The sequence below is a fragment of the Spermophilus citellus genome (genome assembly GCF_964194105.1).
Source record: "Spermophilus citellus genome assembly, chromosome: 11".
Taxonomy (NCBI): domain Eukaryota; kingdom Metazoa; phylum Chordata; class Mammalia; order Rodentia; family Sciuridae; genus Spermophilus; species Spermophilus citellus.
Window position 1 is genome coordinate 118,167,837 of NC_138192.1, and position 16,202 is coordinate 118,184,038.

At 55.6% G+C, this 16,202-nt stretch overlaps 1 protein-coding gene across 1 annotated transcript; it reads left to right on the forward strand.

Annotated features, from left to right (window-relative positions):
* Positions 1–3,279: 3,279 nt before the first annotated feature.
* On the forward strand, positions 3,280–16,106 carry WNT10A (Wnt family member 10A). Its single transcript, XM_081261682.1, has 4 exons — positions 3,280–3,891; positions 4,870–5,132; positions 12,747–13,126; positions 15,460–16,106. The coding sequence occupies exons 1-4, from the start codon at positions 3,779–3,781 to the stop codon at positions 15,955–15,957; spliced, it is 1,254 nt and encodes a 417-aa protein (XP_081117808.1). The 5' UTR covers positions 3,280–3,778; the 3' UTR covers positions 15,958–16,106.
* Positions 16,107–16,202: the final 96 nt, after the last annotated feature.

Consider the following 16,202-nt stretch of genomic DNA (forward strand, 5'->3'; position numbering starts at 1 on the left):
GCCCATTTTCTGCAACCAAGCTAGCAGGGGTCTGGAAGCTGTTTCCTGTGACTGGTGACAGTGAAGCCTCAGGAAGCACCATTGGGACAATCAGTCTAGTTCTCTTCAAGCCCAGAGATGGCTGTGTTCTGCACTGTTGCCTGGGAAGGGGTCAGAGCAGAACTTGGAAGTGCCCCGGACACCACATTTGCTCACCCAGCTGCTCAGCCCCAGGCACAGTCAAGGTCCCCTGCTGGCTGAGTGGCGGGGGACATGTGGTACTGGGGAGATGGGGGAAGATCAGAGAGGCACCCCAGATGTTTGCGTGACCACACCAGGAAAAGGTAGAATGCAGGCATATGAGTAAAGAAGCCTGGTAGAAGGCCCGGGATCAGCCTGAGGCCAAGGACTCTGAAAACATCTCCCTTTCCCTTCAATGGCCAAACTTTAGGAGCTTGGGAAGATGGGAGCAGCAAACTCCCCCCTGGCCTAGCTGAGTTCTGGGCAACAGGACAAAGAGCCCCCTTATCAATCTGGGGCTCCTTCCCTCTCTTCACCAAGACAAACTTACAACTGATCAAGGGGACTGGATTGGGTCAGGCTGGGGCTGTGAGGGTCCCACCTGTTCTCACCCTCGTGTCTCCCCCAGCCCTCCTTTCCTCAACCTCCTCCAGAGCAGCCACAGCTGGAACCATTCTCCAAGCTGCCTTTGATCCTCTGTGCCCCTCCCCACCCCCAGTGGCCCTGTAATTGTGGTCTCAGGCAGCGGCTGCGGGGGCTGGGGCTGGGCTGAGGGCCAGGGCTCAGGGCAGGGCAAGGGTGGGGACTGGGGGCTGCTGATAGGGGCTTGGCCATGGCGTGGATCATACAGGGCTGGGCCTCAGTTACACACTCTCTCTGGGCCTCATCTACCTACATGTCAAGGCCTTGTGCTCACATACAACACAACACATCCTTGGACTGAGGAGGGGTGCCCCAGATTTGGGCACTCCTAGACATCAGGCCTGAGCTATGCCAGGAGCAAGATCTTGAGAATCAGTATTTGCCTCCTGAGGTTTTCAAAGAAAAGGTCTTTCTCCTTTGTACCTCCATATTTCATGGATAGTGGAGGTGGCAGGGCACAAAGAGACCTTCCCTCATCAGAGGCAGGCCAAAGGGGGAAAAATCAGCTGCTCAACCAGGTCAGCAGCATTTTCCAAAAGTGCTCCAGCAAAACACTTGGGTTAGGGTGAGACATGCAGACCCAGAGGGGGCCTGGAAAGGCTGGTTCCGTCACATGGGGTCTGGAGTCTGTACTTTTTTTTTTTTTGGTACCAGGCATTGAACTCAGGGGCACTTTTCCACTGAGCCACATCTCCAGCCTTTTTTATTTAGAGACAAGGTCTCCTCACTAAGTTGCCTCACTAAATTGGTGGGATTGACTTTACTTGCGATCCTGATCCTCCTGTCTCAGCCTCCTGAGTTGCTGGGATTATAGGCCTGCTTCCCTGGCCCCAGTGGCCCCCCTCAGAGGAGACAGGATGCATCAGGCATGGGAAACACTAGTGTGAGCACTGGGCAGGGAACAAGGAGGTCTGTAGCCTAAGGGTGGTCTTGTCGCCTGCATTGTGTTGGGCCTGTTCTGAAACCTTTCTGGGCCTCGGTTTTCCCAACAGCTAATGGGAGCTTGACCCCCTGCCACCTGCAAACGCCCTCTCCCACCTTGGGCTCTTGTTCCTTCCTGTGTTGAGAGTAGTCTTACCCAGCCCCTACCTCCTTTCCAAACTGTAGTCCCAAGCAGTCCCTGTCCCTGTCCCCGCAGCATGAGGGAGAGTGGGGAGGACAGGGGGTGGCTAGGGTCAAACCAGGCTCTGGCTGACGCAGTCTGCTTCCTGCCCTGGGCTGTTTTTCTGCTGTCCAGCCAGACTGCTCCCCCATTGCCCCACCCCCACCCCCAGCAGCCTCCAGCCCTTAATTCCTGACAGCTGCAGTGGCTGCCGGCAGAGATTGGGGGGCGGGGAGGGAGTGTGTGCCGTCAGCCTGCTGTTGCTCAGGCCACCCCCACCACCTGACAGTGTGGGGACAGGAACACCCCTCCTCTCTCTTCCAATTCCCCCAGGATGGGCAATTCCAGGAATGGGCCCCTTTTGTCTCTGAGCCCAGAGGCTCCAGCAGTTCTGTCCCTAAGCCAGGAGGGGCTCTCTTCAGAAAGAGGGGGCACTGGGTGGAAGGGGTGTGTATGTGCAGAGTGGGAAGCTTGTGCCCACTTTACAGAGGAAGATGTGGAGGCCACAGCAGGAGTAGGAAGTATCAGGGCCCAGATCAGAACCAGAAACAGAAACCACAGCCTCTTCCCCCAGCTCTCTGGTTTTCAGGCCCTTGCCTGGGCCAAACACACTTGCCCCATATGAGAAGGGGCCTGGTGTTCAGCCAGAGCCCCGAGGAAAAAAAGTGGTCCCAGAGGACCATGTGTGGACAGGGCCAGGGCACACTCAGAGCATCAGTAGGCACAGGCAAGCAACACTCAGTGTAGGGGCCACAGCTGCTGTGCTGGGAGTCAGGAGAACTGAATTCAGTTCCCGTTGTTCCACTAATATGCTGTGTTACCTTAAGGAAGTCATGACCCTCTCTGAGCCTCAACATTTTTTCATGACACAATAAGATGACCTCAAAACCCACTTCTTGGATTAAGAGATTTTAGAATCCCCTTTCCCAGCAAGTGCCACCCCCAAGGTGCTAGGCTTCCAAACGCCTGGCATTTTCTCCTTTCCTTGGCTCATTGAACACATGAGGTGGACCTCCTTACCCTCAGTTGGTAAAGGGGCAAAGGGTGTCTCCAGGAGCCGGAGGCACCTGTTTAAGCCAAGCAGCAAAGGAGAGAAAGAGCCAAAGGCTGCCAAACCCCTCCGCAGGACCCCAGCCTGCCTCGCAGGGCAGGCTCAGGGAAGTCCCTCCAGAAGTAGGGGAGGGTGAACCCGGGAGAGGACAGCCCCTCCCATCTCATCCCAGCAGGTGTGTGCTGGGGTGGGATGGGGCGCTCCCCGGCAGCTGCGTCTCTGCGGGCACACTCACCTCGCGGTAACACACCTACCCCGCACAAACCAGCGCACTCCGCGCACAGGCAACTCTCTGCGCAGGGCGCACAGACCCCGACGCCTCTCCTTCCTCCGCCCTCAGCACGCCCTCTCCCACCGCCCAGTCTTGAACCGACGCCGTGGCCTCGGGACTCGTCCACGCCTCCACACCACCCCTGTCGTGACGTCACGTGGGGTAGAGCCCTTAGACACTACACGGGGCGGGGGGGGGGCGCAGAAAGGGAGGCGGCAGCGCTCCCTGAGCCGGGACAGTCACTTACTCTCCAGGCTGTGGGGCCAGGCACAGCGCCGCCCCCCGCCCCCGCCGCCTGCCTCGCTCACCTCGGAAGGACAGGCTCGCGGCGCTGCGCTGGGGTGCTCCCCGGCACCCCGGCCTCGAGTCCCCACCCGCTGTACCTCCGGGACCCCCCTTACTTTCGACAGGCACCAGGAGTTGTCGCAAGGGGGCCTTGGGAAATTCCCCGGACCCCTGTGCCAGGAGGTGCCCGGTTCGCCCGCTCCCCCCCCCACACCCCCGAGGGCGGTGCCCGGGGGTGCTGCCCCATGGAGCAGGGAGGCGGGCGCCGTCTGCTCTCGGAACCGTGACCCGAGTCTTGTCGGAGCTGTGTGTCGCGTGTCGCAGACGCCCCGACCCCAGCTGATCATGCGCCGCCGCCCCTGGCTCGCCAGGCCCATCGGGCTGTGAGCCCCCCACTCCCGGCCCTTCACGGCCCGGCCCGCGCGCCATGGGCAGCGCCCACCCTCGCCCCTGGCTGCGGCTCCGACCCTGGCCCCAGCCGCGGCCCGCGCTCTGCGCGCTCCTGTTCTTCCTACTGCTGCTGGCTGCTGCTGTGCCCAGGTGAGCCCTCACCTCACGCTCCGCCCTCCTGGAGAACTGGGACCCCCGGGGCAGGGGCCTCTGGTGCTCTTGCTGGGGCAGGGACCCTGGAATGAGGGAGGGACAAGGCCACTGGAAAGTGCGGGTGCCCCAGCGAAGACAGTGAGCTCTATCCTAGGAAGGGATTGGACTGGTGATAGAATATGGGCAGTGCAGGGAGACAGGGCAGTGCTCAGAGGGTGATGGCAGCTAGGAGAGGTGTATGTGAGGGGAGCAGGGCCAGCCTGGAGCGTCACTCTGGGGGAGCGCACCCCACCCCTACCCCAGCAGAAAATTCAAACTTCCTCCTTTCACGTTGCAAATCCCCTCTCCCCGCAAGAGTAGGAGTTGGGGGGCTGGGAGGAGGTATCCCAGGTGGGGTCAGTGAGCGACTACAGCTGAAAAGACTGTGTCATAGAGTGATCCTAGCAAGCTGGGCTGGTAAACAGCAGTAGTGTATGTGTGTGTGTGAGTTCACGGGTATGTTAAGACAAACATGTGTGGATGTGTGTGTGTAATTATGTCTGATGAAGTGTGCATGAGTTCCTGGGTCTGTATGTTCACCACAGTGTGTGCAGAAAGTGTGTCTGTGTAATTGTGACCATCTGGAACATGCTCTAAGAGTGGGCTTCTGGTGCGCCCTGTGTATGCAGGCATCTGTGCCTAGGGATGTACTCATAAAATACTGTGTGCAAAGGCATAGCCAGGCATAGCGGATGTGTGTGCATTTACACATGTTTGCCTGTGTGGATGTGCAGCTGGGTGGGTTGCATTGGAAGGGATGATGGTGAGGAGGTCAAGGAAAGGAAGATGTTTAGAAGTGTACTGAGGGGCCCAGCCTTTAGAAGTGGGAGTTCGAGCACAGAGTGATTATGACCTTTGGGAGACAGTGTGCATTATTAAATAGGGTCCTTAAGGTTTCCCCCAAACGCTTACCCACCCCACCCCACATGCCTGCAGATCAGCACCCAACGACATCCTGGGCCTCCACCTTCCCCCGGAGCCTGTGCTCAACGCCAACACAGTTTGCCTGACATTGCCTGGCCTGAGCCGGCGGCAGATGGAGGTGTGTGTGCGTCACCCTGACGTGGCCGCCTCAGCCATCCAGGGCATCCAAATCGCCATCCACGAGTGCCAACACCAGTTCCGGGACCAGCGCTGGAACTGCTCTAGCTTGGAGACTCGAAACAAGATCCCTTATGAGAGTCCCATCTTCAGCAGAGGTAGCTGCCACTCACCCCTGCTCCCCTTCCTGTCCCATCTAGCACCTCCATCCCAGAATCTATCCAAAATCTACACTCTCAAGCTGGTAGCCCCTGACCTCTCACATCTGCCACCCATGCTACTTTTCTGCCTCTTTCTAGCCTCAGAAAAGTCACGGGGTGGACAAATGGGACAGATGTGTCTCTGGCCAATGGTGGCAGGTTTCATTCATAATAGGGAACTAGACTCCTGGGTTATCTGGCCTTGTCACTAACACCAAAATCCCTCAAGTCTGGGAAATTGCACTGTCACCTGCCTCAATTTACCCTCTACTTTAGTAAACTACACTTAGAATGGAGAGCCTGTGAGAAGGTACTCAGCAGTGGCATGAAGAAGGATGACATTCTGCCAAATAGTGCGGGTCGGGAGCCTGGGCAGGTAAATCAATGGTCTGTACTTATGCAGAAGCTCTGCTGGCCGGGTACACCACCAGCCTCTGTGTCATCCTCACCACCCCCAAAAACCCTCTCTGAATCAGAGCTCTGGGTGTGTGCTTACTTGTGCGCGGTGGCTCCAGACCAGCAAGCCTGACAGCTCTGCCAACCCCTGTTCCCCTCACAGCTCAGGCGAGTGGCAGCCCATTCCCTGTCCTCTCCTGACTTCTGAGTGGCTCAGAGACCACTTCAGCTTGGGCTGAAGACAGCAGGTGGTTTTATTACTCATTTCTGATTCCTCTCACCTCTGGCCTGGCATCTGGGGCCAGAATCAGGTCCTTGGGGCAAGATGGGGGCCCTGGTTCCTGGATTTGCCTAGCTGGGTATGTGTCTCTCCTCTCAGCAGCCTGCATAGGACAGTGTGGGGACCCTGTGACCCTAGTTCCTTGGGCCTTGTCCAATTCTAGCTGATGGTGGATGAGAAGGGGTACCCTTATACCTGGAGTCCGGGGCTTCTGGAGGAGTCAGGCCCCTAGGTACTCCAACTTAGGACCTTTGGTTTTCACCAGGACTCCTGCATGTGTCCCCTGGGCCTCCAAGTCAGGGCCACCCCAACCTCCCCCAGCCCAACCCCGGCTGCCCGCCCCGCCCCCGCGCGCTCCCTTTTCCCTCCCCCGCGCGCCTGGGGCGCTGTTTCTCCCCGGCGGAGCCCAGCCCGGCGCGTGTGGCGGCATGCAGCCGCGAACTAATCCCCGCGGGCCGAGGCAGACGGCTCCCGGCCCCAGCCGCGCCGGTCTCCAAGAGGGCGCCCCCCTGCCCCGCACGCCCTCCCTCCTGTCCCGCGCCCGATCTTTCCCACCGTCCAGGGGCGGCTGCTGGGGACCCCCAGCCCACAGCTGGCCCAGCTCCCACCACGCGCCCCGCCCGGCCCCGCCGCCCGCGCTGGCTGACCCCGAGTGGCGGGCCTCAGTGTCTTCCCGGCCCAAGTCAGGCCCCGCCGGCGCTCACCGCCCCGCGTGCCCGCTCCCGCAGTCCGGTTGCTAGGTCCCCCGCGCTCCCACAGCCGCGTACTCCCTAACCTTCGGCCCTGGAGGAGAGGGTTCGCACCCCATGCTTGGGTTTCCGCTCACTGGGGGCTTGGCCAGGCGCTGAGGTTCTCACCCCTGACGCTTTGGGCGAGGCGAGGCAGGGCAAGCTCTTCAGCCCTCTCCCCAGCCTCGGGGTCCCCTCTGGTCCTCCCGTGCCCTCTAGACTGAGTGAACCCAGGCGTCCTGGTTGCTTTCCGATCAGGCCTGTGAGGCCTGATGAAGAAACTGGGGTCTCTGAAACTGGGGGTGAGTTCGGAGTGGTGGAACCGCGCTGGGTTGGCGCGGGGCCAAGCGCTCCTGGGTTCACCCACAGTTTAATAAGCAGGAGGTGAGCTGGGGGGACGGGTGGGGGGAGAGGTTAGGAGTGGAGGGGGGAGACTTGCCGGGGCTAGCCGGGCGGGGCGGCACCCAGCGCGGGGAGGGGGCGGGACGGTGGCTTCTGGGCCCCGCCAGAGGGGCTGGGCTTCTTGCCTGTGCCGCCCTACCTCCGTCGCTTCTGCAACACCCCCGCCCCCCACCCCTAACTGTCCCCCCTCCCTGTCTCCCCCCCCCAGCCCCGCACACAGTCGTTGCTCATTTCTCTCTCTCGCTCTCCGGAGGAAATGAATCTGAGCTTCCGGAAAGAAAACTGCCACTCCCCCACCTCACCTCCATTTGGCCTCCACTAGCCCCTGTTCCACTTCACATCTGGATCCACCCTCCTCTAGGGTTATTTCCGGGTCCATCTTGATCTGTCTCCTCCAGGACTAGCTGAATTTGAATCCTGGGAGGCCGCTTGTGGTGGCACCAGCCCCTGGTGGTCTGGTTCTTATCTGAGTCTGCTTTTCAGGGTCCATTGAGAGTCAGGTGACTTCAGTTTCCCCCAAGTGGAATATAAGGGAGCTGACCCCTTTTCTGACCCAAGCTGCCAAAGGATTTCTTTTAAAGTGGATTTTTTTTTGACATGTTTCAATTTCAGAGACTGCTTGGGGTAGGTGGTTCCTTGGGTCTTCTTTACTGCTGCTGCTGTCCTCCTGTGGTTCTGTCATCTTCCCTGAGATGGGTTGTGCTGGTGGGATGGGACTGATGAAGGAGGGAGGGGAAAAGGTACATCTGGGTTCAACAAGCCTGGGAACATACCCAGGCTTTACCTAGCCAAAGAGAGGTGCTGCAGCCTGGTGGGAAGATGGGACAGGAATAGAGGCCTCCAGGGGGCTAGAGAGGGTCAGAAAAAAGCTGCACCTATGGAGGATATAAGCCCATGTTGGCAGCTTTGCCCAACCCAAGGGCACCAATGATCTAAGTAATGAGGGCACTGGTACCCCCCCCCAGCTTTTTGTACTGAGGACCCAGACAGGCTGGTGCCTGGATGGGGTGCTGAGTATAATACCTGTTACATGAGGCATTTCTCACTCAGGAGGTGGGGAGAGGAAGGAGATGTGAGGTGGGAGCTCCTGAGCTCAGGCACAGGGATGGGCAAGGATGGGAGGTCAGGGAGAGGCTAGATGGAAGAGAATGTAGTAGATTCACAGAGAAGATCCTGGGAGCTCCCACACAGTTTGGGCACTGCCCTCCCTAAGGCCCATACCCATTTGGAATGGATGCATAGAGGGGGCATGAGGCCCTGCAGCTAGCCAGGCTCCAGCCCCAGGGAAACCAGAAATGTAAGTGTCCAACCTCTCATCTCCAAGGTCTGACTTTCTTTTCCCACCTACCTTTAATATTCATCCTCTCAGGGAATCATGGTTTTACATCCAGGCCTCCAGGGCTTGGAGCATGTGTGCAATGGCACTCAGATGGGGAAACTGAGGCACAAACAGGATTAACTATTATTCTAATTCTATTATTCTAATGACACCCAGTAAATTAGCCAGCATGTACTAAGTATTTGCCCTGTGATGGGCATTGTTCAAAGCACTTTATCCATGCTGAAGAGTCCTCAAACAGTCCCCAGGAGGTAAATCCTATTAGCCTTATTTTACAAATGTAACTAAGAGAAGTTGGATAACTTGTCATTAGTCACACAGCTTATAATCGAGCAGTACAGCCAGGACTCCATGTAGCCAGCTGACTTTAGAGTGTGCACCCAGCCTCCTACCATACTGTCTTCCAAGCTCCAAGGCCAGTGTGAATTCCCACTTGTGGCCAAAGATGAGTTGGTGCAAAGAGAGTATATTCTTTTTTTTTTTTTAAGAGAGAGTGAGAGAGAGAGAGAGGAGAGAGAGAGAATTTCAATATTTATTTTTCAGTTATCGGAGGACACAACATCTTTGTTTGTTTGTGGTGCTGAGGATTGAACCCGGGCCGCACGCACACCAGGAGAGCGCGCTACCGCTTGAGCCACATCCCCAGCCCCGAGAGTATATTCTTTTTTAAAAAAAATATTTTTAAATAGTTTTTTAATTGTCAATGAATCTTTATTTATTATTTATGTGTGGTGCTGAGAATCAAACCCAGTGCCTCACACATGCTGGGCAAGTATTTTACCACTGAGCCACAATCCCAACCCCAATGAGAGTGTACTCTAAGAAATTAAAATGTCATGTGCACGCACATACACACACATACACACCTACCCATGTTTGTGCAAATGTGTAGCCCCATTGAGTGTCATGCCTAAGTGTTGCCACATGCACTCAATTCATTCTTGCTCTATCACTGTCTCACTCTGCCCAGGCACAAGAGCAAGTGCAGATTATTTGCATGGAGGGGATGCAAACCAGACCTTTCCCCTCTCCTCCTTCTTTGATTTGGATGGTCAGGGCTTGGGCTTCTCTAACCCCTCCTAGTTCTCACTGCCCTCTGGCCTCTAAGACTCCCTGCATCCAGCCCCTTCCCAGGCCTTGGCTGCAGCCTGTAGCAGCAGCTGACTCTACTTACATGCTGGCAGTCCCTGTACCAGATCAAAGGCAGGGCGGCTAATTGTGCATCTTAACAAGTCCCCCCCTTCTGCTTCGGGCAGCCCAGCTGGCCATGGCCCCACCCTTTTCCCCCTCCAGCTGGCCAGATGGCACAGTGCCTGCGTCTGCCCCAGACAGTCGGAGCAGGACCAAAACTGGGGCCCTAAACAGGAGCTGGGGGCAGGCTCAAGTAGGATGGATTTCTTTGAGGCTTAGATGCCTGCAGCAGAGGGTGGCCATACAGGCCCTGCTTGGTCACTTCTACACGTGGCTGTGACAGCTGTCAGAGACCATGTGGGGGAAGGCATCTTGAACTGCATGGGACAGGGATGTTCTTTTAGGGCTATGGGTTACAGTTCTCCAGATTCCTATGGGTCTGCTCTTGAATGTGGCAGAGCGTGGGGGATGGTGGTTGACCCTGCACATGACCCCAAATCAGCCTTGTGCTCTTTCCTAGTGCCAAGTGTGCACAGGGTCTTAGGAACTGGAAACTGGGTTACCTGGGTTTCTTTCTAAGCATCAAGACTTCCTTGGAGCTAGTGTCCTTCAGCAGAAAGTTGTCACTACTGGAACTGGATCCAGCTTCATAACCCCTGTGACCTTGGACTTTTTCATTTTGCACAGTGCATGTGTATTTGGTGGTGGCTGTGGTGTGTGGAGGGTGATTTCTAAGTTGCTCTGGAGGCCTGAATATTGCCATGTGTCCTAGACTGGTCCAATGACTCCTCCATAATAAGAGAAGTGCTCAAAGTTCCAAAGATAAAAGGCAAGGGATAAATGCAGGGTGTGCTTCCCAGGGACTTTGGTCCATCCTCCTTCCCCAGGTCCCTCCAACCCAAAGTAGTTTCTGCTCCCCTGCCAATTCCCAGCATCCCCTTTGAAGTCTCCAACCCAGTCCCCATCCCTTTCTGTCTGATCATAGCTAGGCTCCTTATGAAAAAACATACTGAGATGCCATGAACTGGAAATAGATTATAGAGAGGGAGCTTCATGAGCTGCTAGTAGCCCAAATAATTTATTTTAGAATGGGTTATGAACTGCTGGGCTCTGTCCTTGAACAGGGGGAACAAAGAATAGTTACCTGCTGGGTGGGGTGGCACATGCCTAAAATCCCAGTGGCTCTGGACAAGAGGATTGCAAGCTTAAGGCAGCCTCAGCAACTTAGTAAGGCTCTGTCTCAAAAGCATTACATTTAAAAAAAGAACTGGGGATGTGATACAGTGGTTAAACACCTCTGGTTTCAATCCCTTGTACTTAAAAAAAAAAAAAAAAGACCTTAAAATGCAGAAGTGAGTGAAGTCAGACTGTAGGAAGACCTTCTCAATAATAGCTAATGTTTATGTAGTACCTAATATGAATAAGGCACTATTTTAAGCCTTTAAATTTAATAACTCACTTAATTCTTGGATGAGGCAACTCTATTTTACAAGTGAGGAAACTGAGGAGGTTAAATCACTTGGTCAAAGTCACATAGCTTGAACCCAGGCAATCTGACTCCAGAAATCAGTTCTTAACTACTAACCATCTTATCTTATCATCATCATCATCATTTGTCTAGGCAGGAAGAGGAGGAAAGTGCTCTGTGATACAGGGGTAAGAGTTAGAGGAGGGGGCTGGGAATGTGGCTCAGGCGGTAGCCCACTCGTCTGGCATGCGTGCCGCCCAGGTTCAATCCTCAGCACCACATACCAACAAAGATGTTGTGTCCGCCGAGAACTAAGAAATAAATATTAAAAATTCTCTCTCGGGTCTGGGGATGTGGCTCAAGCGGTAGCGCGCTCGCCTGGCATGCGTGCGGCCCGGGTTCGATCCTCAGCACCACATACCAACAAAGATGTTGTGTCCGCCAATAACTAAGAAAAAATAAATAAATATTAAAATTCTCTCTCTCTCTCTCTGTCCCCCCCTCTCTCTCACTCTCTCTAAAAAAAAATTCTCTCTCTCTCTCTCTCTCTCTCTCTCTCTCTCTCTCTCTCTCTCTTTTAAAAAAAGTTAGAGGAGGAGTGGTTGGTCCTGATTGGTTCTCCAGTGTCTGTGAGGCTGCACAGAGAGTAGAAGTACCCAGACAGGGTCTTTGTTTCCTCTGAATCTCTGGCCTCTGCTGAGGTCATCAGCCTCCTGCCAGGTTGTGGGCTTCTTAGGGGATCACAGTAGCACTGGTGGATTTTCCTCCCTGGGTGGGGGCTATTCTTGTTCTTGGCTTCTCTCACTCCTAACCTCTCTCTGAAGTCCAGAGACTGGTCCATCTTCTCCTTTCTCAGATGCAGAATAAGCAAGAAGCAGCCTGCAGATATGAGATCTAGTAGGTCTCCCTCTGCCACAGGCACTCCAAGAGGAAGGCTCAGGCTGGAACACTGAGAGGGAAAGCAGTGCGGACAAGTAAATGGCCTGGATCTGAGCCACTGAGAATACATGGGTCAGGAAGGGCCTTGATGTCTCCTGAGCACCTAGCAGAAGGTGTCTTCCCCTATACCATATGCCAGACTTGCCTCTATCATCCCTCAAACATCTTTAACTGATCTAAAGGATTTTGTTTTTTTTTATGTTGGTAGTGGGGACAGAACCCAGGGGCTTCATGTACCCTAGGCAAGTACTCTACCATAGGCAGAGCAGCTGGGGGGTATCCATTCTTGAGTGATTGTGTGTCCTGTGGACAAGGATGGGGAGCATCAGGGAGGGTTCTGGGCTGGGTCTACCACGGGTGCACACTGGCAGGCAATCTGGGGGAGGTCACTTTAGGAGCAGACCATCTTCTCTTATTTATCCTCCTGCCCACTGGCATCCCTGGGGACTGGAATTCCATCACTGGTCATGTATTCTTTAGGTTAAACTTTGCAGGGTAGTTTATGCAGATATCACCATGAAAGGTAATAGATGAAATCCCTGATCTTAAAAAGAATGTGTTTACCAGGTATTTTCTGCCCTACAGGAGAGATTTAAGCACAAGAATTCTGAACTTGCTTGGGTGATGTTAATGAAAAGGGAAAGGCAGTGTAACAAGTGTGTTATCAAGGAGAACTATCCCTTTCACCTTGAATGCTGTGTGGCGAAGGCCTGGCTTCTGCTATAATTTCTGCTCGCCCTCCCTCACTCCCTCCCTTCCTCTGTGTCTTTATATCAGACCCTCCATACTGAGACTCAGTTTCTCTGTTTGATGCTAAGGTTGGGCAGGCTGGGCAGGCTGGGCAGGGGGATCGGATGTCGAGGCCGCATCAGAATTTGTTTTCTCACAGGTTTCAGAGAGAGCGCTTTTGCCTACGCAATCGCAGCAGCTGGGGTGGTGCACGCGGTATCCAACGCGTGTGCCCTGGGCAAACTGCGGGCATGCGGCTGCGACGCATCCCGGCGCGGAGATGAGGAGGCCTTCCGTCGCAAGCTGCATCGTCTGCAGCTGGACGCGCTGCAGAGGGGTAAGGGGCTGAGCCACGGGGTCCCGGAACATCCCGCCCTGCCCCCTGCCAGCCCTGGCCTGCAGGACTCCTGGGAGTGGGGCGGCTGCAGCCCTGACGTGGGCTTCGGGGAGCGCTTCTCTAAGGACTTTCTGGACTCCCGGGAGCCTCACAGAGACATCCACGCACGTATGAGGCTCCACAACAACCGAGTTGGGAGGCAGGTGAGAGCCCTGACCCCTAGACCTGCTCCAAATCCCTCTACCTATATCCCATCTCTCCCCCAGGCCAACTTTCTTCCCTGGGACCAGCTCAGCGACCTTTTCTTTGCCCCCTCCTAATTCAGTCAGCAAGCATGACTTGAGGACCTACTTTATGCCAGGCACTGGACTTGGCCTGGGAAATACAGGGATGAACCGACCCTGCCCCCTGCCTGGGATCAGCACACCCCTGCTGAGCAGTCTGTTCCTCCCATTTTCTCCAGTATCACCTGACAGGACTGAGCTGGCAGTCAGGACCTCAGGGATCTAGGCCTGGGTTGTCACTCTTTCTACTCCCCTGTAGAGTCAGAAGGTTGGACTAGATCATTGTCAGGTCCCCCAGCTCTAATGTTTCATGGTTCCATGTGACTCTGACCTCCTCTCCCAGTCCATAATGGGGGATTCCTGGAAAGTGAGAGGGATAAGAGGTTTCTAGGGGCCCCCTTGGACTTGTGTTATGATTGCCTTCATCCCTTCTCCCCTCCAATATTCATTGAAAATAAATTAAAGAAATACATGAAAAAAATAAAAAGGAGAAGGAAGGAAAAAAAGGAATAGGAGCCTACATTTATTGAGTGCCTACTGTGTGTTAGGCCCTGTCCTGAGCACCTTATTACATATTAGCCCATTTAATCTGTACAACCACCTATGATGTGAACACTATTATGAACCTCATGCTCAGATATGGGAACCGAGGCACAGGTAGACAAAGAAGCTTTGCTAGAGCTGATGTAACTAGTGGAGAAAGTGGTAGAGGCAGGATCCATGCCCAGGCAGTTGAGCTCTGAACCTGTGCTTGCTTGTTCTATGGAGTGGAGTCTACTCTCTGGACACATGGTACACTCAGTGTGGACTCTGTACATGTTGTACACTCCCTGTGAAGTCTACACTCTGATGCCTCCTTGGTCCTCATGGTGGCCCAGCACACTCCTCTCCTGGCCATTCTATCCCCACTCCATCTCTGGACTCTGCTCAGTTTGCTCCAACCTTGTTCCTGCCCTCTTCTCAACTCTATTGGGGAGCATTCTCTACTTCACTCCCCTTTCCCTTTAACTTTTAGCCTGCTCCAGTTCATCTTCTTCCTCCACAAAGACTCCCAGCTGATCCAGCAGTTCTCATCTTCACTTAGAGGTGGGGTAAGCTGAGGCACGCCCACCCTCAGATCCCGTCCAGCTCCCACCCAACCCTGCCCTGTGCATGAGGCTCTTTCCCCAAGCTTCCATACCATCCCAGCCTGTACCAACAGTGCCTCCTCCTCGTCCTCGTTAAACTGTTTAATTAATGGCTGCTGCCTGTGGGAAGCAGATGTTCTGGAGTTGTTGGCCTGGGGAGGGGAGGCATGGGGCTGGTTCTCATGTGGTGCTGACACCACATGCAAGCTGCACAGCCCTATAAGGCCCGAGGGGCAGGGTCCCTCACTTTTGGCCCTCCTGCCCAGCCATAGGGCCCCAGATCCTTGCTGTCCCTGCCTGAGAATATGTCTTGGGATGAAGTGGGGGCCACCTTCCTGGGGGGACAATGCCAAGGAGTTCTTTGGGAGGGGATCCTAGACTGGTTGAGTTAGACGGCAGGTATGTTCCTCTAAGTACCTCCCCTGGAGGCCTGGCAACCTCTCTCCACTTTCACAGGACTGAGAGCCTGGCCCTCTCTGGGGTTCCTTCTGTATTCAGGTAGAACTTTGGCCCCTGGTGGCACTCAGCACAAGACTGAATGAGTCCCAGTCAGCATAACGGGAGGGGTGGTCTCCCAGGTTCCTGTCCCCTTGCTTTGGATCCTCCAAAGACCTGGGGATGGTGGCAGTGGAATGGGGCTTTCTCAAACTCACTGCCAGCCCGGCTCACAGTCTGGAGTGAGGCCAGAGGCTTTGGGGCTGGCATTCAGTGGGACTGGCACCCCCCTTCTCCTGGCCCCTACCCCAGGAATGGAAGAAGAGGGAATTTCCCTGAAGATCTGGGATCCCCTCCCTCAGGAAGCAAAAGCCTCCTGCCCCAAGGGCTCCCTGCAGCTGCAGGAAAGGCTGGCAGGAGAGGAGGGGAGCAGTGGGGAGCAGGAAGGACAACATTTCCCCATGGCCTAGCCTGTTGGAGGTGGATGGGAGCAGAGCAGAGAAGCCGGCAGAGGAATTCTGATTGCTTGACTAGGGAGTTGTGGGGCCCCTACTTTGGGCCTCAGTCTTTCTTCTGTACAATGGGAGCTGGTTTCAAAAGCCTCTGAGATTTCGAAGGCCAGTCTCGGCAGTGGGAGGAGGGCAGGGGTCTGGCCACCAGCGTCACTCCTCACGGTGCCTCCTTCCGCAGGCGGTGATGGAGAACATGCGGCGAAAGTGCAAGTGCCACGGCACGTCAGGCAGCTGCCAACTCAAGACCTGCTGGCAGGTGACGCCCGAGTTCCGAGCAGTGGGGGCGCTGCTGCGCAACCGCTTCCACCGCGCCACGCTCATCCGGCCGCACAACCGCAACGGCGGCCAGCTGGAGCCAGGCCCCGCGGGGGCACCCTCGCCCGCCCCGGGCACTCCTGTGCCGCGCCGGCGAGCCAGCCCCGCTGACCTGGTCTACTTCGAGAAATCGCCCGACTTCTGCGAGCGCGAGCCGCGCCTGGACTCGGCAGGCACCGTGGGCCGCCTGTGCAACAAGAGCAGCGCCGGCCCGGATGGCTGCGGCAGCATGTGCTGCGGCCGCGGCCACAACATCCTGCGCCAGACTCGCAGTGAGCGCTGCCACTGCCGGTTCCACTGGTGCTGTTTCGTGGTGTGCGAAGAGTGCCGCATCACCGAATGGGTTAGCGTTTGCAAGTGAGCGGCACAGGTTTCCCCGGGCCCCGAGAAAGGCTCCCCTCCTGGAGCCTGGCCTCTGCACTTGCGATTTGGCCCAGAGAACCTTGGTTTCCTGGGAGAGACTGGACCACAGGATCTCAGAAGGACTCCCAGTTCTGCAATCAAGGGACAGTCCAGGGCTTCCAAATCAACCAACCCCTCTGCTCAATTCTGTGGGCTTTAGGATTGATTGGCCTCCCTCCTTCCTGTCCTCAGCTCACACAGCTC